We start from the raw sequence: 21235 nt of genomic DNA, 5'->3' as shown, positions 1-21235 counted from the left end.
AAAATGTAATTAGTAATCAGTCCATACATTTAAACTCTAAATATAAAATTGATGGATGTATGGATTAAAGTTTTGTGCTGGTACGAAATAAAGCCTAGTTACTCTTTGGCATAAACAAGCTAAATATTTATACAGTTGTTCAACAGTTAATATTTATAATTATGAGTTTAATCTGGATCTCCAAACATATACTTAATACACATTGCATGGTACATGCTCACAGTGTTTAATGTCATTGACGGTGGGACAACTGCCATACTGACCAACAGCTGAAATACACTGTTTAAAAAAATACCGAGCAAAGGAGCAGGCAGGTCACCTGATGTTAAGTGATTACGGTCACCCATGTACAATAGCAGCACCAGAGGAACCGCCAATGCGTTGCCGACATCGCCGAAGGGAGTAAACTGCATGCATTTTGCATGTGCGTGGAAAAGAGATCTCGCACAACGGGCGTCAAAGTTTGTGAAATTTTGTAGGGAGAGTCCCATTCAGCCAATCACAACAATGGCAATTGTGGCAGTATGATAATCACAATTGAGCATGTGAATTTACGTGATGACCCAGCTTTAAATAAAAATATCAGTTTCAGAAATCTAGCTATTTATTGATACTTAAAAAAATCATTTAATTACTTTGAAATTATTTTAAATAAAATATCTAACGTCACAGAAGGCTTTGATATTACAGTCACTTATCCTAAATACCGACTTATAATCTACATCGATTTTTACACTTACAAGTATTAAAAATAAAAGCTGCATCTTTGGAGTCTTAACGCCCTAAAACAACGCTACTTTTTATTGATTTACTGTCACATACTTGAAGACTTATGCGATATGTATTTTTAAACTGTTGAGATAGGTACTTTACTAATTGACTAACCACACGCGGGACTATTGTTTAAAACTGATCACACATTACAACAGGCGCCGCAAAAACCGGCACACACTTGTTTTCAGAATTTCGGACGCATTTATAATGTCACTAGAACGGAACGATTACAGCAAACATGCTAGAGTCCGATTAGGTAGAACTGCAAACTACGCGTTTAGTTTTTTTAAGATGGCCAATAATCAGTAGTCAATTTACTGACAAAACTTAGTTTAAAAGCAGGTAATATTTTGGAAAATTTTAAAGTAGTAATAATTAGTTATGAATAAAGTAATAATTTGTATTTATAATGTTTTTCTAAATCGCGGATAGATGTGGCGGCATGGTTCTCAGTTCTTGCTGCAACTACTAGTAGTAGTTAAAACTAATTGAACTAAGTAAGATAAGTTCAATATTTAAATATCCACAGAAAAGTGCGCGTGACATATGCAGTTCTATCTACACTGGTCCATAGAATGGGTGGCTAGTTGGCAGCATTGACATGTGAGTGTGACGTTAGCATGGGACTGGATGAAATTAGTTTCACACAAGCCAAGTAGCAACTCAGTGCTGAACTGGGTTATTTATTGCACTACTACGTTAATGCCATCGTGTAAATCTAAAATAAAGCTGATGAACGACATCAGCACTCTTCAGGGCGTGCGGGGCGTGCATTAATGTGCGAACAGCATTACTATGAGTCGCTAAAGTTAAACAACTATTTTTTTACAAACAAGGCAGATGAGGTGGCTCTTAAAGTCTCCAATGACAATAATTTACATACTAACGTAATGATAATAAATAATGGTTTTGAATGAATGAATATAATATTATTATAAGTATTATTCGACGAATACTGCAACTATGTGATACGCGTCGTGAACTTCTGAAATAAAAGTCCAAATCGAACAAGATAAAAACATATTAGTTGTTGAAAATATTGATGAATATAATTAAATTACGTCACAATTAATATTATTATAGTAAATATTTAATTCATAATACATTTGGGGTAACATGACGGTAATAAAATACAAATTGATAAAATTTGGAGATGCAAACACATCTGTCACATCCCATTACATTATCGCTCGACATCCGATACCGCGAAAGTCAGTAAGTCCTAATAATATTATCATTTGTTTGAAATTCGTTATTTTTAACCCCCGACCCAAAAAGAGGGGTGTTATAAGTTTGACGTGTGTATCTGTGTATCTGTGTATCTGTGTATCTGTGTATCTGTGTATCTGTGTATCTGTCTGTGGCCTCGTAGCGCCTAAACGAATGAACCGATTTTAATTTAGTTTTTTTTGTTTGAAAGGTGGCTTGATCGAGAGTGTTCTTAGCTATAATCCAAAAAAATTGGTTCAGCCGTTTGGAAGTTATCAGCTCTTTTCTGGTTTTCTTATTACTTTTATCCCAGGACCACCAGAGGTTACGTATTTTCTGACACAGGAAATATGTACGATTGAGTAGTGTTAGTAAGTACTAAGAAAGCATGCCTAGCCTACGTGCTAGCTTGCTTAGACGGCCAATTTTCAGGTATCTGATAATCAAGGTAAATAAAAACATTACTTACCTCACGTAAATTCGCCAAACTGATTTTTACGTATATTTTAGGCAATATCCTTAAAAATATGTCGCCAATACTCCCAGACACTTCCCGCGTCGGCCGTATTGCTTTGCAGACGCTTTAAAGCTCCCAAAATAAGTAATTACTTAACTGCACGTAAATTCTGATGCTCCATTTTTATATATGTCCACCAGACAACTATTTTAAAACCTTTTACAAGAAGACAGACCGATCCAGAGGGCCAATCATCCCCTAAATTCAATTTTAATGCCTCTGTGGGTTTGAGCGCGAGGGCATCATTATCTACGCGCATGAGACTGAGTAAGACATGTATTAGGATATATTGACTTCTCTCTCACTCTCTTATAGTTTACTTATGTCAATTAATTATTAATATTTAAAAAAATCTGCTAAAAATTAAAAAAAATTGGAGAATTTACGTGAGGTAAGTAATGTTTTTATGTACTTACCTTGATTACCTGATACCTGAAAATTGGCCGTCTAAGCAAGCTAGCAGGTCTGTAGGCATGCGTTCTTAGTACATAGTAACACTACTCAATCGTCCACATTTCGTTCGTCAGAAAATACGTGACGGCTGGTGGCCCTGGGATCTTTCACTATTGTAACAGAGGTTCATAATATTATGTCAATTGGCAAATGTCAAGTTGTCAAGATGGACGTTGCCTAGATACATAATTATTTATTTGAAAATAATGTTTTGGAAAACTCCGATACTTTGGATAGTAGGCGCGGAGTTTCTAATTTATAAAATATTATAATCACAGTTAAACGAGAAAACATCAATTCAATTATAATATCCAACAGTCAACCAAAGGCCACGAACAATCAACCCAAACCCAAACCATAGTCAAACTATTTTTAGGGTTCAGTAGGTATCTGTAGAAAAAAAAGATGTTGTAGGTAGCCTCGACTGTTGTAGTCGCGTAGGTGTGCATGGCACCATTAAATATCGTAGGAGGTGATGACCCTCCGCGCGGCTGAGGTTCCCGCATCGTAGTCGCTTTGTCGCGCAGGTTTGGATGATGCATTAGGCGCACCTTCTTTTTATTTTATCTGCTTGAACTCAGCTTATTTACTTTGACAAAATACGTTTAAAATTCTTCATCATCAGGATCAACCCATCGCCGGCTCACTACTGAGCACAAGTCTCCTCTCAGAATGAGAAGCTACCACACTGGCCAAGCACGTATTGGCACACCTCACGCACCTTTGAGGGAGCATTATGGCCAACTCTCAAGCATGCAGGTTTCCTGACGGTGTTTTCCTTCACCACTTCGTTGTCTGTCTGTGTGTCATCTTTCAAGAGAATCAAAACTTATAAATTGGGTACTTCCCGTTTACGTAGAATCATGAAAGGCAGGTAGCAATATCTTATAGCCCAAGCACTCTACTCCTGTGGCCCAAGTAAAGAGAAAAATCCAACAACTGAATTGTCATTACATAAAAAAAAACTTGTACGGAACTCTTCATGTGTGAGGCAGACTCGCACTTGACCGGTTTTTGAAAGTTATGTCAAATAAAAATTTGACATGCAATAACAAACAAAATGAAATACAAGCCACTTTATTCCTTATTTCATCGGGTGAAAGTCGATTTCAAATTAATCGTAGGTATATCTTGAAAAGCGAACTATGTATTATACGACTACGTAAAATGGGTACATTTTTAAAGCAAAGGACATGTTAGAAACAGATATTTCGTTTTGGTCGTGTTAAACTATGTGAGTCATTCAGATAATTCTTGATTTAGTGATGTTCCGTCAAAAATATTTCATGGAACGTATAATTAACATAACATTGATGTTACTTTTGAAGAGATATTAGCTGCCTTATTGGATTTATATTATTATAGAAATTGGGTTTTAGAATGGCACAAATAAACGGTAATTTATGAATAAAGTTTAAAAAGCGTGAAATAAAAATTAAATTAAAAATTTAAAAAACCCCCGACACATAAACCTCTAAAAAGTAAAAAAATAATAGGTAAATATGTATGGGCCCTTTAAGAATAGTATAAATAGTAAAGTTTTATCCAAGCGCTCGTTGCGTCGGGGGACCGCTAAAGACTGTTCTTTCTACAACAGATGACTTTCATAGTTTATCATAGGTAGCGGTCCCCTGGCGCAACGAGCGCTTGGATAAAACTTTACTATTTATACTATTCTTAAAGGGCCCATACATATTTACCTATTATTTTTTTACTTTTTAGAGGTTTATGTGTCGGGGGTTTTTTAAATTTTTAATTTAATTTTTATTACTGTAATAATAATTGTGTATAAAAATATGGCCAAAAATAATATTGACAGATATTTGACCAAGATTTGAAGTTTGTAAGTAGGTAGTTTTTTAGTTTGGGACTACGTACCGTGTAGCAAACTGTTTTAGAAACTTCAGTTTTTCGCAATATTAAATAACATTAAGAAACTTTTAAACTTTCATTAATTAATATTTGTTTTCTGATATGAATTAATTGCTAGCCAGTAAAGTCTTGGAACGATTCCACAAAGAATTGGGTGCAACACAAGTCACAGTGTTATGAAAATAAAGAGAAAATTGTTCCATCATATCGCGGTATAGGATGTCGAAAAACATACATAATTAACATTTATTTTTAGCAATAATTGACGAACAGATTCGCAAAATTATATAGAATAAGCATTTATTAGATACAGCGGCAAACAATAAAAGTCTACCATTTATCCCCACTTTGTGCGCACTTGTTGCTTCATAGGCAGGTAATCGTCATTTTACGCTTAGGCGCCATCTCCACGGGAGAGATTACCGCGACGAGTGCGACCTACTCGTACTATCGTCGGATAATCTCCACGGTATAACGATAAGCCTCGTTGGGCCTCTGAACTGTGGCGGAACGTGGCGGTATCGTTACGAAAGAAGACGACAGACGCGACGAGTCCGCGACGTTATGCTCGTCCAAAGTCACTCGTCGTATCGCCACGGTAGTATCGCCCTGAGGAGATAGGCCCATAGAGTTTATTTTTGTTTTCCTAAAGGTGCATCTGCATACCTATTGACCAGGGGCATTCGCTTGTAATGTAACAGAAAAGCTCCACAGCAAAAGTGAGATAACCATGTAAAAGCTCCTGGTCAGTACGCACCCTAATGCGCAGTGTTCAGCGAAAATTGTATTGTTTGCACAAGTCAGCAGCGAGGACTTTTGCCACTTAAAAAAGAATCTTTTTCGAAAAAAAGTTTCGAATAAGTGGCAATTTTTGACGCTGCAGTTTGCACCCATTAGGTATAGCTATTGAACATACTTAACGCAGATTTTTATTGGTCTGGAAATGACTAGATTAAAATAACTACAATATTGAATCATTGTTGAATAACTGTCAGTTTTATAAAGAAGCATGCAAGCGTAAAATGACGAATACGCTTCTATGAAGTGACACTGCGTCCACAATAGCACTTGAATACGAACAGTCAATCTCTTAATAAATTATTTTATACAGAAATTTTATCCAATATTTTTATACACACACGAATTTACATTCAAAAACATCAGATTGAAGATACAAAAGAAAATGGAATCGAAATGAAATTTGATTGGACGGACAGAGATGCCAACGAAGGAGATAGAACATAAATTATTGCATCAAAATACTGGCCATTAGAAAGAGACAAAATATGTAACTTCAATAAAAATGGAATCATGTTTAAAGTAGCTTTCACACTGGGGCAATACAAGATAAGACGTGATCGTATTGATTATCTAGAAAGCCTCTAAAATAGTTTCTCGTCTTACTTATTTTGGTTTGGATTAGGTCTGACTATTTCAATAGGTAAAATTATTATTGACTGAATTAACAGCTCCTGATTCTAGCTGTAACTAACAAATTTCAAGCAAATTTCAAGATTCACAATTGACAGATTTCAAGATTTAGTTGTTAAATATGTCAAATAAGTTCCTCTTCAACTAATCAAATGACAATGCAAACGAAGTTCCTTACATGTTTTTATATAAATGCTCTGTCAACTCACGGTTTTGATAATAGTGCGGCTCTACTTAAGCTGATTTGATAGTAGTTTTCTCTTTTCTTCTCTAGTCTTTATCACCGTTACTACTAAATCCTCATCAAGACAAAATTGTCGCCTCATTGCATTGCCCCATGTAAACTAGCCTTACATATAAATAGGGATTACGTGAGATTATTCCTCCAGTCGTCGTGCAGCGGTGGTGCTGTGCAGTTGGTGGCGCACCACCGCGATTGCGCTGTGGGAGGGCAAGGGTTGCCACCCGGACGTTGACGACGTATGATCCTGCGCGTGCGCAGTGCAGATCCGACGCAGCCGCCGTCGTTTCGGCACGGGCTCCATTCACCCCAGTCCGATACGCGGCAGTCTAGCAGTCCTGTTTTGAAAAACAAATTAACACAGAAATGTAAAATATGAGGCACGGTCAGCCTCAGAATTCGAGTAGCAATTCCGCGAAACTATTGCATCAAAAACCTGTTGCACTTATGACCTTTTTATATAAACACGCCACACACACCTAAGGCATGTGCCACGCGAATATGAGCATTAAGGTGCTAAGCGACTTTCGTTCTTTGACTGTACACACAAAGGTTCGACGAAGCTGTCTAGATAGAGCAATTGTGCTGTAAGTGCAGGACGAAGGAGCGTCCCGAACTGGCCTACGCAGTTAGGACCCCATCTATATCTCTTTTTAAACTTTGGCATTGCTGTTATCTATCTCTTTCTCACTTAGTCTCTTCTGGATAGTACTTACTCGTTCGTTTCCGCTTTCTTCTCTCTGCCGGGTCGGTGCTGTCTCCGCGCAGCTTGCGTCGTCTCCTCGCTCTGTATCTACGCGCTAGACTCCTTAACGCGGACCGTTCGCTCGCGGTGGGTCCTGAAGTTGGTAGCTCGTTCGCTGATCGTGGTTCTTCTGTTGTGCTTGCTGTGCTGTTTACGCTGGTTGGAGAATATAACAAATTAATAATCAATCAATCAATCAATAAGCCTGTTTGCGTCCACTGCTGGACATAGATAGGCCTTCCCAAGAGCGCGCCACCACACACGATCCTCCGCCTACCTCATCCACCCACTTTCCGCTATCTTCTTAAGGTCATCAGTCCAGTGGGTCAGAAGTCATCCCACACTATGTTTGTGCTGATATGCGGTCTCCACTCGTAATTAATTAGTTAACAAGAAATCTAGGTACGCTAAGATTAACGAACTCAGTAGGTATGCTTAGGAAAGCCAGCCAAGCCATGCTGCCAAGCGATTTAGCATTCCGGTATGATGCCATGTAGAATCCAAAGGGGTATAGATTTAAAAAAAACTGCCATACCCCTTCCAGGTTAGCCCGCTTCCATCTCAGACTGCATCATCACTTATTACCAGGTGAGATTGCAGTCAACGGCTAACTTGTATATGAATAAAAAAAATAGCGCAGTGTTGGAAGACCCCTCCTATTAGGTGGATAAAGGGCATGAAATGAATCGCAGGATGCCGCTGGATTCAGGCGGCGCAAGACGGTCACGCGTGGAAGTCGCTACAAGAGACCTAGTATGTCCAGCAGTTGGATTATGTGGAATTTCTACACACAATACCCCCTCAGTCGCCTAAAAATACTTTTTTTTTTAGCAACATAACCGCAAATTCACGGTTTTTGGATTTTTCCCTTTACTAATGCTTTAAACCTACCTACCTGCCAAATTTCATGATTCTAGAATCTAGGTCAACGGGAAGTACTCTATAGCTTTTTTTTGGCAGACACGACAGACGGAGAGACACAGACAACAAAGTGATCGTATAAGGTCCTGTCCGGAGCAGTCAAAGAGCCGTCGGATTAAATCCTCGGTGCTTCAGCGCGCTCCACTTTCTCGGCGATGGATAGGACTCTGTTGCAATCCAGCATGTCTATGCTGTTGTGGTTGAGCTTGTCGAGCTGCAGCACGTCGTATCAAATACTTACATAGAATAATAAGAGTAGCCGCTGTCCGGTGTAGTCAAAGAGCCGTCGGAGTAAATCCTCGGTGCCTCAGCTCGCTCCACTTCCTCAGCGATGGACAGGTCTCTGTTGCCGTCCAGCATGTCTATGCTGTTGTGGTTGAGCTTGTCGAGCTGCAGCACGTCGTATCAAATACTTACATAGAATAATAAGAGTAGCCGCTGTCCGGTGTAGTCAAAGAGCCGTCGGAGTAAATCCTCGGTGCCTCAGCTCGCTCCACTTCCTCAGCGATGGACAGGGCTCTGTTGCCGTCCAGCATGTCTATGCTGTTGTGGTTGAGCTTGTCGAGCTGCAGCACGTCGTATCAAATACTTACATAGAATAATAAGAGTAGCCGCTGTCCGGTGTAGTCAAAGAGCCGTCGGAGTAAATCCTCGGTGCCTCAGCTCGCTCCACTTCCTCAGCGATGGACAGGGCTCTGTTGCCGTCCAGCATGTCTATGCTGTTGTGGTTGAGCTTGTCGAGCTGCAGCACGTCGTATCAAATACTTACATAGAATAATAAGAGTAGCCGCTGTCCGGTGTAGTCAAAGAGCCGTCGGAGTAAATCCTCGGTGCCTCAGCTCGCTCCACTTCCTCAGCGATGGACAGAGCTCTGTTGCCGTCCAGCATGTCTATGCTGTTGTGGTTGAGCTTGTCGAGCTGCAGCACGTCGTATCGTCGGTCGTCGCTGTCGCGGTGAAATGCTTCTGTGAGCTCGTATTCTCGGAGCTATAGGACATTAATGAAAGAAAACTTTTAAAACAGCCATTTTATTTCCAATTACAACGAATCAATTAACGCCTCATTCATCAAAATCGGCCCGGTAGTTTAGGCGCTACGGTGGAACACACAGAATCTGGATAATTACATAGGTACATCCATACACAGACTGCTACAATCATAACCCTTCCTTTTGGCTTTGCTGCAGTCGGGTAAAAAAATATTACGTTCACTAATATTTTAAAGAGGTAAAGTTTGAAAGTTTGTTTGTAGGAAGTAATCTCTGAATTTCCTAAACCGATTTTGAAAATTCTTTCACCAATAGAAAGTTACATTCTTCCTGAGTGACAAAGGATTTATTTTCATACACACTAGTCACTAGTTGTGAAACAAACCACAGAGTGACGTAACTCGGACTGAACTATGAGTGAGCTATGTACGGTACCATCTGTTAGAATTAGAACGATTATCGCCCCACGCAATGTTTGAAGTGCAGGGAGTTTGAAGTCAAGCAAGCGGAGGTCTTTTTCACAAAAACAAATCAGTTTAATATCGGAAAAACTGCATCAGTCATTATTATAATCTCGATAGCTGTGATTGGTTGAATTTATGGTATTTTTCCTACATTTTAGCAAATAACGAGGGATTCACTATTGCTTGCTTTAGCTGATATCTACCAACTTAGTTTGGCGATGGTATTTGCAATCTCGACTCTAGAGATATTAGACAGTATCATCGGTAATGTAGCTAGCTAGGTATTGAATCAGGTAATCGGATTTCGAACTGTTGAACTAGTCTCAGGAGAAATCAAATATTAATTATTCAATGTTGACATGACGGACGTTAATAGGTTAACTAATTTACTGCCTATCCTGACACGTGACATTAAAATGGTTAACACCATCATAAATTAATCATGGTTAACACTAATTATATGTGACCAAATCAAGAATATTCGTAGGACACCCAGAGTTATCGACATACGAGTAACTCAAAAGGCTTTGAACTTGTGTTTAACTCATCCAAGGCTGCGAAGCTGAAGTGGCAGGACACATACATAGTTCCAAAGCATAGTTCGAAAAACTAATAGACGCTGGGGTTGTAAGTTAGGAGATATTCAAGACAGCGCGTGGAGCAGCTTCAAGAGTATATTAGACAAGTATACCTAGTACCTATTATATAGAAATCTATACCTTACTACATCTGAATAAAATTGAAGTAGATAACCTTGGGTATCTGTCTGTGATTTCGAAATAACTGCCTCATAATGATTATTTGAACGACAGCATAATCCAAACACACATTTTTAAAACGTTTCTGTCTGTCTGTTTGTCTGAGTGTGTCCGAGTTAATATTCGGAACGGCTGGAGCGACTTTGACGGGACTTTCACAAGCAGTTACAGGACAATACAAGAAGTCAGAAGAAAGCCGCCTAAGCTATCTTTAATCCTGGGAATATTTAGGGTACGTACCTGTATAAAATCTCTTTTTCTTAGGCAAGTTTATCATGATGGCTGCCACATTGTACCTATCTATATTTTTGTTTGGCATTTTATGTGTTTTTCTGTATTAATTTTGTGCTGTATAATAAAAGTACATATCCCATATAAGTTCATTTCTTTTTTCCTTCAACTAAATATTAGGACATGTGCAAGGAGTACTGTTTGTATTTGTGCTTGTTTGTGTTTGTTTATATGTGTAGCATTTGGATGTAGTCCAATCCTTTAACCGTTGAGCTATCGAGGCTCATATGAAAATATAAAACTGCTTCTTGAGCAGCATCCGCGTGGAATTATAATTTTAAATTTGCGGACAGCAGTTAGTAATATAATAAATATTTACCTTGATAAACTGAAAAGTGGCGATCGGCGGCAACCTCCTCAGATGGGGGTAGAAGAAGGACCCCGCGGGGTGCGAGGGGTACTTTGATGTGATGCGGTAAGCCACCCCCTGCGGCGCGGTCGGCCAGTTGGGGGCCGTGAAGGTAAACCCGTTGTCGGTGCCGGCGTCTAGAGGGTCCACCTGTGTAAAAGCCACAGTTATCTAAATGTATTTAAAAGGAAAAGCTGCCTGACTGGCTGATCTATCAACGTTAAAACTACTGGGCAGATCGGGCTGAAAGGCAAGCAGATAGCTAAATTATGACGTACCCGCTAAGAAAGCTAAGGCAAGCGGGTCAAAATTAGTGATTTGAAATCGGTCGTACGAAGTCGCGGGTTTAAGCTAGTACTTAATTTATAGTTTTCCTTAGTTTACTTAAAAGATAAACAAATCGTAGAAACCTTCTTGGACAAACGCGTAAGCGACTCGATTTTCCAGGCACTTTAGACCTTCAAGAGTAAGGCTTTTACACTCGTACCTATCATGATTTTATTGTCAGTTCGCGTGAACAAAGTCGTATGAACCGCGTATAGTGCGCGTCTCACACATTTCAGCGAAAAGCTTGTTTATCTTTTAAGAAAACTAAAGAAAACTAAATTATACACAATTGCGTGTTCCAGTTCAGGGTCAGAAGCCTTAGTATAAGATTTTACACCTCGCAAACTTTGATAGAGTGAGTTCTTTCTGTACTTATTGTGTGGTATACAATCACACTAATATTGTAAAGGAGAAAGTTGGTTTGTATGTATGTGTGTGTGTGTGTGTGTGTGTGTGTGTGTGTGTGTGTGTGTGTGTGTGTGTGTGTGTGTGTATGAACAAACATACACACACACTACACGCTCCTTCACGCAAAAACTACTGGCCGGATTGGGCTGAAATTTAGAATGGAGATAGATTATACCCTGGATTAGCACATAGGCTACTTTTATCACGGAAAATTAAAGAGTTCCCACGGGAATTTTAAAAAACGTACATCCACGCGAACGAAGTCGCGGGTATCAGCTAGTAAAAGTATATTCATTTATTCATTCATAGAATTCGAGTATCGAAACACTGGTTTTAGAACAAGTTGCCTTGTTCTGTAACTCTAGGACGTCCTTACAGACAACGCTCCAAGCGGGTGAAATTAACATCGGTGGTAAGTAGTGAAGTCCTAGGATTCAGGCGGTGCAAGACCGTGGCGTGTGGGAGTCCCTACAAGAGACCTATGCCCAGCATTGGAGGTCTACAGGTTGATGATGAGGTGATGATGAAAACGAGACATTTCAACGTACAACGCAAACCACAGCGCTGGGTTTAGGGGATTTGCCAATGAATGTTTTCTCTGTAAAGCATTAAGAATGGATTTTCAGAAAGTCTATCTGACCGAAGGAGGGGCGGCTCAGTAGAGAAGTATGAGCTTCTTCATTAGGCACGACGGCTGCTAGAAACTCAAGCAATAATAAACCATATCAGCACTTACAAAGAGTTTATTTTCCGGTGTAACTCAACTGAAACTAAATCCGAAAGTTTCAGCTCTAATTACTCGTACTTCTGTAATGGCTTCGCCTGATTGCTTTATTTTACAAGTAAATAAATACTTTCTCAATGTTTTACCTGAACAAGTTAGAACTATCAACAAAGTTCAATTTGTTGAGACGAATCTGAATTGCTTGTTGTTGTTAAAACGAATATAAATTGTTCTTTGTTGAAGCTCAGATAAGTATTAGTAGTTGAAGATACAATATCAGTTTTCAACTTTGTTAACAAAATAAACATTTTTTCTTTTTTTGGGTTTCGTATCTCCTGAGAAAAAAGGAACCCAAATAGGATCACTTTATTGTCTGCCTGTCAATACCCGTCAAGGGGAGCGAAACCTAAAGGGTACTTCCCGTTGACCTACAATCATGAAATTTGGCAGGTAGCACTGTCTTATAGCACAAGTGAAGAGAAAAACCCGAAAACTGTGATTGTTACTGTAACTGTGTGGCTACGTCACTAAAAAAAAAAACCAGCCAAGTGCGAGTAATAAAAATCTGTTTTAGAATGTACAGGTAAAGCCCTTTCATATGATTCCACACTTGTGATCTTATTTTGAAAATTGAAACTTATTTTTTTTTTTAATGATGTAACCACAAATTCGCGGTTTTCAGATTTTTTTATTCCTGTACTTTTGCTTTAAAACCTACCTACCTACCAAATTTCAAGATTCTAGGTCAACGGGAAGTACCCTATAGGTTTTTTGACAGACACGACGGACAGACAGACAACAAAGTGATCCTACAAGGGTTACGTTTTTCCTTTTGAGGTACGGAACCCTAAAAAGTATTATTTCTTGTAAGAAGGTACGGAACCCTTCATGTGAGACTCCGACTCACACTTGGCCGATTGTTTTTGGTGATAAGACTTGTTTTAAGCTATAAAGTATAGTACAGTTACCTCGATAGTGATGCTATCTATCCAGTTTCCGTCGACGCAGAGATCAAAGCTGTCGACTCCGATGAACCAGTCCGGAGATGGGATCATGCGCGCCATTACGGATACCTGCGAAATAACACCATGTTAATCTATTGGACATAAAGGTACAAACACATTGCTGTGTTGCGGAGCGATGTGATGCGATACAAAGAAACGAAAAAAAGATAGAAAAGTCGTTTCTATACACGATTTTTCTCTCTTTTTTCTGCTTACTAGCTGACGCGTACCGGATTCGTTCAAGTGTGGAATATTTGAAAATCAGTAAGAGGGTAAAATTACCAAAGATTCATTTTAACCAAAAGCTCAGATACTAATTTCATGGAAACTTTCTTCTCCCATCTAACCTCCTTGAGGGTGGAATTCTAAAATCCTGAAACACGTCTTTCTTCTTTGTTACCCAAAAGCTCAACTACCAATTCCATGATTATATAACTTGAGAAATTACGGACTTTCATATATTCATTTTTATCGCCGTTTTAGCGGTGGAATTTCCAAAAATCCTTTCTAAGTGAGCTCTTACGTCATAAAAAGAACCTACTGTCAAAATACAGCTTAGGCTGTGCGCTTAGTTGAACCTGAAAACCTTCCCTTGTTATGAATCCACCGGTTTTCCCGGCGCCTCCACTACTTGGATAATTCAGGCACTTCAGCTAATAGTATGAAACGCCGTATTTTGCTTTTTCTATTTTTATGTCGTGTACTGTCGGGACTATACTTCGCAACGCTGCACTTAGTCATGTAGAATTAGGGCCCTTAACCGCTGACCTTCCACTCGACCTTTTGACCTCTCACTAGTATGGCGTCAACTGACAAATGGACTCACATAAAAACTTCTCCAAAAAGCGGTAAACAACCGAAATTAGTCTCAACTGGCAATAAAATGGCCGCGGTGGAAGCTACGATAAATTCCCCTTTTATTGCGGCCCGATTTGAATTGTCTAGTGTTTTTATTCGTGTCGTCTGACGTATCGTAATTGTTGTTTGCTCTCTCGGGCATTAATTAGTGTTGAAATACGATATTTTCGAGGGGAGCCAAACCGTTTTACGTATCGCCAATTCGTTCGTAAAATTATTGGAGGGCTTGGGTTGTCTGTTTAAGAATAAGGGCTTTTGTACACGGTGACGTTTACACACACAGCTAACGCGCGTTTTATCAACGCACGTAAACAACTCTGCTTACAGCATTGCAACTCACTGAATGATAATCATGATTATATTGGCCGTTGTGCGTGAAAAATCTTCCTGCATTTTTAAGTAAACAATGTTTACTCATAATGAAACGAACAGGAAATCAAATTTATATACTGAATAATACTTATCTTGAGTGAGTTGAGTATGCTCGATTACTTAAACTTTTACAAAATAAATGATTTAGGTATCTATTTGCTTGCGTGAGCGAAGCGTGTGAGAACTTCGTGCCCTGCGTCTCATGTTCTTTAACTGCACAGACACAATAGTGAAAATGTCCTCGTGCGCTTAGACACTGAACGGAACAGACATTGCACGGAAATTCCGTCACTGATCTTTCACGGTGGAATACTAACTACTACACTTTAATAGAAGTACCTCAATATTGGATAGAATCAGGCGTTACTTTGCGGAAGTTCATGTTTAGCAAGAAACAGTTAAAAATTATTTTGCTATAATCCGCCAACAGAAAAACTCTGTATGGTCAAACATGCAGTTACAAGCTAAGCACCGCTTACCTCCCCAACCAAGCAATAAAGCCAAGTTCCCAAGCAAGCACTGCCACCACCACTCACATGCACCACCACACAAGACTTTTCCACTACTCTCGACGCACGTTTCGCCCCGACACCGGAGCATCCTCAGGAGATTTCGACTTTACAATGCTGTATTGTCAAGTCTTGACAAATCTGTCTTGACAATAGGTCAACGGGTGCTTCCCGTTGACCTAGAATCTTAAAAGGTAGGTAGGTAGGTTTTATAGCACAAGGTATATTACAAGGTAGCAATATTTCACTTACCACCAGGTGAAATTGCAGTCAAGGGCTAATTTGTATCTTAATTTTAAAAAAAACCTGCGATTCTTAGAAGCCACGTTTGACACGCGGTCGATACGCGTTGTTTGTATCAGCCCTTAAGTATCACAAATTCGTTAGTAAAATAATTATTGACAGACTCATTGTTGTCTGTTTATTGCAATCGCTTCGCGGAAATGCGCTATCGTGCGTTGCGTGCGGTTTTCATAATTACGTTTTATTTATCTACAGAGGCTTGTTTATACGAAATACAAATACGTTAATACTTTTAACTCATCGACGTCAATTGAGTGGTTTTTAACAGGGCTCTCTCCGTCACTTACTCCATACAATCGTAGTTCCAATTTCATTTGAATCTTAAGCAATCAAAGTCCATGAAATTTTGCAGACATATTCTAGAAACTAATATCTGTGTCTGTAGTGTTTTAGATTTTTCGAAAAATATGTAGTTTTAAAATTGCAGGGGCTCAAATATTTGTATGTGAATTTTTAAGACCGCGTAACTTTGAAACCGAATATTTTAACAGAACTCCGCTTTTCACCTTTGAGAACATTATGAACAACTCTCTGGCATACAGGTTACCTCACAATGTTTTCAAGTTAAAGCAAGTGATATTCAATCGCTTAAAACGGGCATATAGGTAACTTCGTAAAGTTAGAGGTACACGCTTGGGATCGAACCCCCGACCCGCCGAACAGAAGGCCAACGTCTTAACCACTAGGATATCACTGTTTTCATAAGCTAGTAACTGATTAAAAACCGGCCAAGAGCGAGTCAGACACGCGTACCGAGGGTTCCGTACTCGGGTATTTTTCCAACATTTTGCACGATAAATCAAAAACTATATATACATAACGATAAATAAAAATCTGTTTTAGAATGTACAAGTAAAGCCCTTTCATATGATACCCCACTTGGCGTAGTTATCTTACTTTGAAAATTGAAACACATTTTAATTTTTTTCACAAATTCACGGTTTTCAGATTTATTCCTTTACTTGTGCTATTAGACCTACCAGCCAAATTTCATGATTCTAGGTCAACGGGAAGTACCCTATAGGTTTCTTGACAGACACGACGGACGGACGGACTGACAGACAGACAGACAGACAACAAAGTGATCCTATAAGGGTTCCGTTTTTCCTTTTGAGGTAGGGAACCCTAAAAACCGGCCAAGTGCGAGTCATACAGCGAAAATACATCTTAACGTACGATAACTTACCGAATCGAGTGTTCTGATTTATAGGCACCTCAAGCTCCCCCCCCCCCCTGGATATTCAGCTCTCGTTTAGTTTTTGAGGTATCCCCCGTCACAAAAATGGTCTAAAACTGACAACCTTGACGGTAAATCTTTTTTTAGGTCAACATTTTAGGACTCAACATTTTGCAAATTCAACATTATGAGAATTCAACATTTTGAACCTGAATGTTTATGAATTTTAGAGCTGTAGCGAACCGTATGTATTCGTTACTGAGTAACGGGTGCGCCATCTAGTACCGAGTAACGAAACGTTACTCACAAATGCATCTCGTTACTCGCATTTTTCGTCGTATGGCCGTTCCTACACTGTTTCGGTTCTCGCAAGTACCGTAGATACGTGTATTGAAATGTTTGCTGACCGTATGTATTACGTGCAGGCGCGCTCACTCGGTGAATTTAAAAACGTACGTTACAAAGACCGATGTTTGTTTAGTTAATGTTAAAATTTTAATAAGTGTGATTCCGTTATGGTATCGTTCAAATAACCATATGAGCTTAATATGAGGTAGTTATTTCGAAATTACAGACAGACACTCCAATTTTATTCATTAGTATAGATATTTAACATAAGCTCAAGCTCAAGGTTAAAATTTTTAATATTTTAGTAGATTCCGTCAACAGTTCACTTGTAGTTCTACACTTATCAAATCAAACTAAATTGAGAATAACTTAAACACACGTCTGGTTCAAAATACGGAAAAGTGAGAAAATGCACCTTACGCAGCTTTGTATGTAATGTAGACCTAAGTATGGTTTCTACAAATTACGAATGTTACGACGCGACGCCGCGACATCATACTGTCGTACGCAATACGACTCGATTCGTTACTCTAACATAACCTAGCATCTTACGAGGTATCAGAAGTAACGAGTACTGATTGTTATAGTAACGAATGCATACGGGTACGCACGCTCGTTTTCGTTACTGATTTGATGATGATGATGATGATTGATGACTAATTTGATACCAAAACAGGTATCAATTCCAAAAATTTATTATCATTTGTGAAAACTAAAGTACTCATATTTTGTTCTTCATTTATACGCAAACGTCACATGATCTTCAGGCGCAATGTAAAATTAGTGCAGCGCCATCTATTGACAGCTTTAAAGTCGGTTCACTAACATAGTGTCGGTAACCCGCAGGCGCACTTATTATTTTGCTTTTATTATATTATTATTATTTTTTACTGTTTTGGAAACTTACCTTATAATGATTTCGAGTACAGTCGACCAGTAAGTCACTTGGCCCGAGCACAGCATGCCTCGAGCCAAGTGAGACTGTTCGAAGTGTTCGACCAGATTTACGGCATAAAATGTTCTTTCAAGTACAAAAACAGGCCCACATTTTAGTAAGTTTGGAAACATACCCTAGAATGATTTCCATCCACAAAGAACTCTGCTTCAGTTCTCCCAGCACCTTGACTGATAGCGGGTGCTCCGAATACATCCAGCGTGCCTGTGCTCGAGCCAAGTGAGTCCGATCGACCGGATTCAGCGAACTGGCGGACGGGCGCCGACACTCGCCGACCCAAACGGAACAAAACGTAGGACCGGCTGTGGGATACACCTGCGGACAAAAAGTTAATAAAGTTATTCAGTACTTTACTCTATGGTTCATTTTCTACCTCTAAACGGCAGCCATGTTATTTCTATTTTTAACCCCCGACCCAAAAAGAGAGGGGTGTTATAAGTTTGACGTGTGTATCTGTGTGTCTGTGTATCTGTGTATCTGTCTGTGGCATCGTAGCGCCTAAACGAATGAACCGATTTTAATTTACTTTTTTTTGTTTGAAAGGTGGCTTGATCGAGAGTGTTCTTAGCTATAATTCAAAAAAATTGGTTCAGCCACATATCTATGATTCAGCCGTTTAAGAGTTATCAGCGCTTTTCTAGTTTTCTTGTAGAAAAGAAGGTTAGATAACCGTTAGGTTCATAATATTATGTCAATTGACAAATGTCAAGCTGTCAAGATGGACGTTGCCTAGATACATAATTATTGATTTGAAAATGATGTTTTGGAAAACTCAGATACTTTGGATCGTAGGCGCGGAATAGTGCAAGAAAATCGGTTCAGCCGTTTGGAAGTTATCAGGTATTTTCGGTCTTTTCTAGTTACTGTAACCTTCACTTGTCGGGGGTGTTATAAATTTTTAATTTACACTTGTCTATTTACACATCAATATTCATATTATACCCAACCCGAACGGTGATAGCCTAGTGGTTACGATGTCAGGTTCGGGAGGTCTGGAGTTTCGTCCCGAGCACGCACCATAACTTTTCAGCAATTATTATATCGCACTTGGTTTAACGGTGAAGGAAACATCGTGAGGAAACCTGCATGTTTAAGAGCTATCCATAATTTTCTCAAAAAGGGGTGTGAAGTCTGCTTATCCACACAAGGCCAGCGTGGTAGACTATGGCCGAAACCCTTCTCATTCTGAGAAGAGCACCCGTTCTCAATAGTGGCCCGGTGATGGGCGATGATATTTATAACATAGATCCCCACTAAAAAAGAATTTTGAGAAATTCCAACAAGATCGAGATCGAGGATTTAGCTTTCACCTTTAAGGATTGTGTGCTCTCTAATGCTTGAGATATTGAGAAGCTAAAACTGGTTTTTAGGATTCCATAGTAAAATAAGAAACCCTTATAGTTTTGTCTAGTCGTATATATGTGTATAAAAGCCATTGTAAAACGCAACGAAATTTTAAAAATAAACGATAGGAGCTGTAAGGGGTCTTAACGCCGTGGCCTCATACCGGTATGTTTAGATACAGTCCTCGAGTTGGTTGGCGAGCTGTAGTTCCGGCATGCCTCTAACAGTGTTTGGATTTTCCTCACGAAAAAAGGTACAATTGAAGCAGAACATTCGAGAAGCAATCAAAAATAGAGTAAATACGGAACTTCTCTACCCAACTGCAAATAATGGTAAAAAATAGCACAAAGTTCGTAACATATTGGACAACACAATCAACTGCTGAATTAAAGCGGGAACAAGATGTTGAATGAACAAGTTTTCCTCGAGAAGATCTCGCGCAAATTGTGTAATATATTTTTTCTAGGATTTGTTTACAGAGCAATTTTATAACCCCTTTTTAGGGTTCCGTTTCAGGAATGAAAATTGGAACCTTTATTATTCCGAACTAATGTTCATATGATTTTGTATTTCGACACACCCACTTTCGTATCACTAACCATTATAAATGTTTGTTTTTTGGTTTAACGGATTGACGTGATACATATAATACATTTATAAATAAGTACATAATTTTCAAAACTTGCGGAACGGGCACTATGACGTAATTTTTGGTACCTATGTATTTAAAAAATATTTAGAAATTTCTTTAAAGTGTAGGTAAATATAACACTTTCATAAACATTATGAATGTCATATATTTATCAAGTCTGATTTCCGGTTTTTCAAAAAAAAAAAAAATGGATATTTTACCGAATTTTAAACTCTAGAAAGATTTCTTAATGCAAGAAAAGCTGTCATACGATGTCTGCGTCAATAACTTACTTTATGTATACGGAACCCGAACTGCAGGAGCTAGACTCGCTTTTGACCGATAATTTTTCCCCTTTTTCTCGCCCTTTCGCAGTTCATCCGAGATTTAATAAAACTTCATTAAATAAGCACCCGTGGAGAAAATTTTCATTTTGATCCTATTATAAATCAACTTAGTATCAGCTAATGAAGGTTTATTCAGGAAAGCTTTAGAGATTACGATGTCATAAAGAAGGATTTTGGGTCGTATAAATCTTTTTATTTTCTTAAACTTAAAGTAGCTCTGTTAGGCACAGCGCACACCGACAGAGTAGGTGCAGCGTGTTTCTTAAAGTTTTTTTTAAAAAAAAAACGTCATGGCTTTGCCAGCAGGGTGATAACTAGCCACGGCAGAAGCCTCAGCAAAGGGGTGATTGCAGTCAAGCGCAATATAGGTTGTAGTTGAACAAAATATTTATATTATTGTGATGTTACTTTGGGATTTTTCTTCGTTGAACTTTAAAAAGAAAAACAAAGGATTGGATATGACTATTATTTTCTGTATTTTCTGTTTTCGTACTGTAAATAAATTATTGTCGTATTTTTAAAGCAAGTGTGATTGCAAATTGGAGCAAATGACGCATGGAATTAATGAGAATTTCGAGTATCGCCAGTGATTCAGAAATAAAACAATAATGAATAGCACTAATAAATCCTCTTCTAAAGTAAATGTATTGCGTAAAGTATTTCTTAAAATCGTTTTTTACGTATTAGAAAAAATGTAAGCACACGCAAAATGATCGCAAAATCTGTACTTTCTTTCTGTACACAGTGGTTTTAGGTTGATGCCTGCGAATTCGTATGTGTGGATTTAAGTTTTTATCTAAATCCCGTGGGAATTCTTTGATTTACTGGGATAAAAGTAGACTATCTACGTCTTCGAGATGCAAGCTTAAAATTGGTTACACTTTTGAATATCCCTTGCTTGGATTTTCCGGGATA

The 21235-nt window shown here is 38.7% G+C and overlaps 1 protein-coding gene across 1 annotated transcript in view; it reads right to left on the bottom strand.

Annotated features, from left to right (window-relative positions):
* Positions 1-4720: 4720 nt before the first annotated feature.
* LOC123870289 (spondin-2) overlaps positions 4721-21235 on the bottom strand; it is a 51858-nt gene continuing 35343 nt past the window's right edge. The window contains exons 3-8 of the mRNA XM_045913526.1: positions 18114-18313; positions 13441-13545; positions 10984-11163; positions 8933-9150; positions 7214-7398; positions 4721-6835 (exon numbers count right to left, since the gene is read on the bottom strand). Coding sequence (XP_045769482.1) covers positions 6624-6835; positions 7214-7398; positions 8933-9150; positions 10984-11163; positions 13441-13545; positions 18114-18313 — 1100 coding nt within the window. The 3' untranslated portion in view covers positions 4721-6623. The remainder of the gene's footprint in view (positions 6836-7213; positions 7399-8932; positions 9151-10983; positions 11164-13440; positions 13546-18113; positions 18314-21235) is intronic.

Source organism: Maniola jurtina, chromosome 12 (assembly GCF_905333055.1).
Source record: "Maniola jurtina chromosome 12, ilManJurt1.1, whole genome shotgun sequence".
Taxonomy (NCBI): domain Eukaryota; kingdom Metazoa; phylum Arthropoda; class Insecta; order Lepidoptera; family Nymphalidae; genus Maniola; species Maniola jurtina.
Note: the sequence above shows the minus strand (reverse complement) of the source record. Positions and strands in the feature narration are given on the sequence as shown.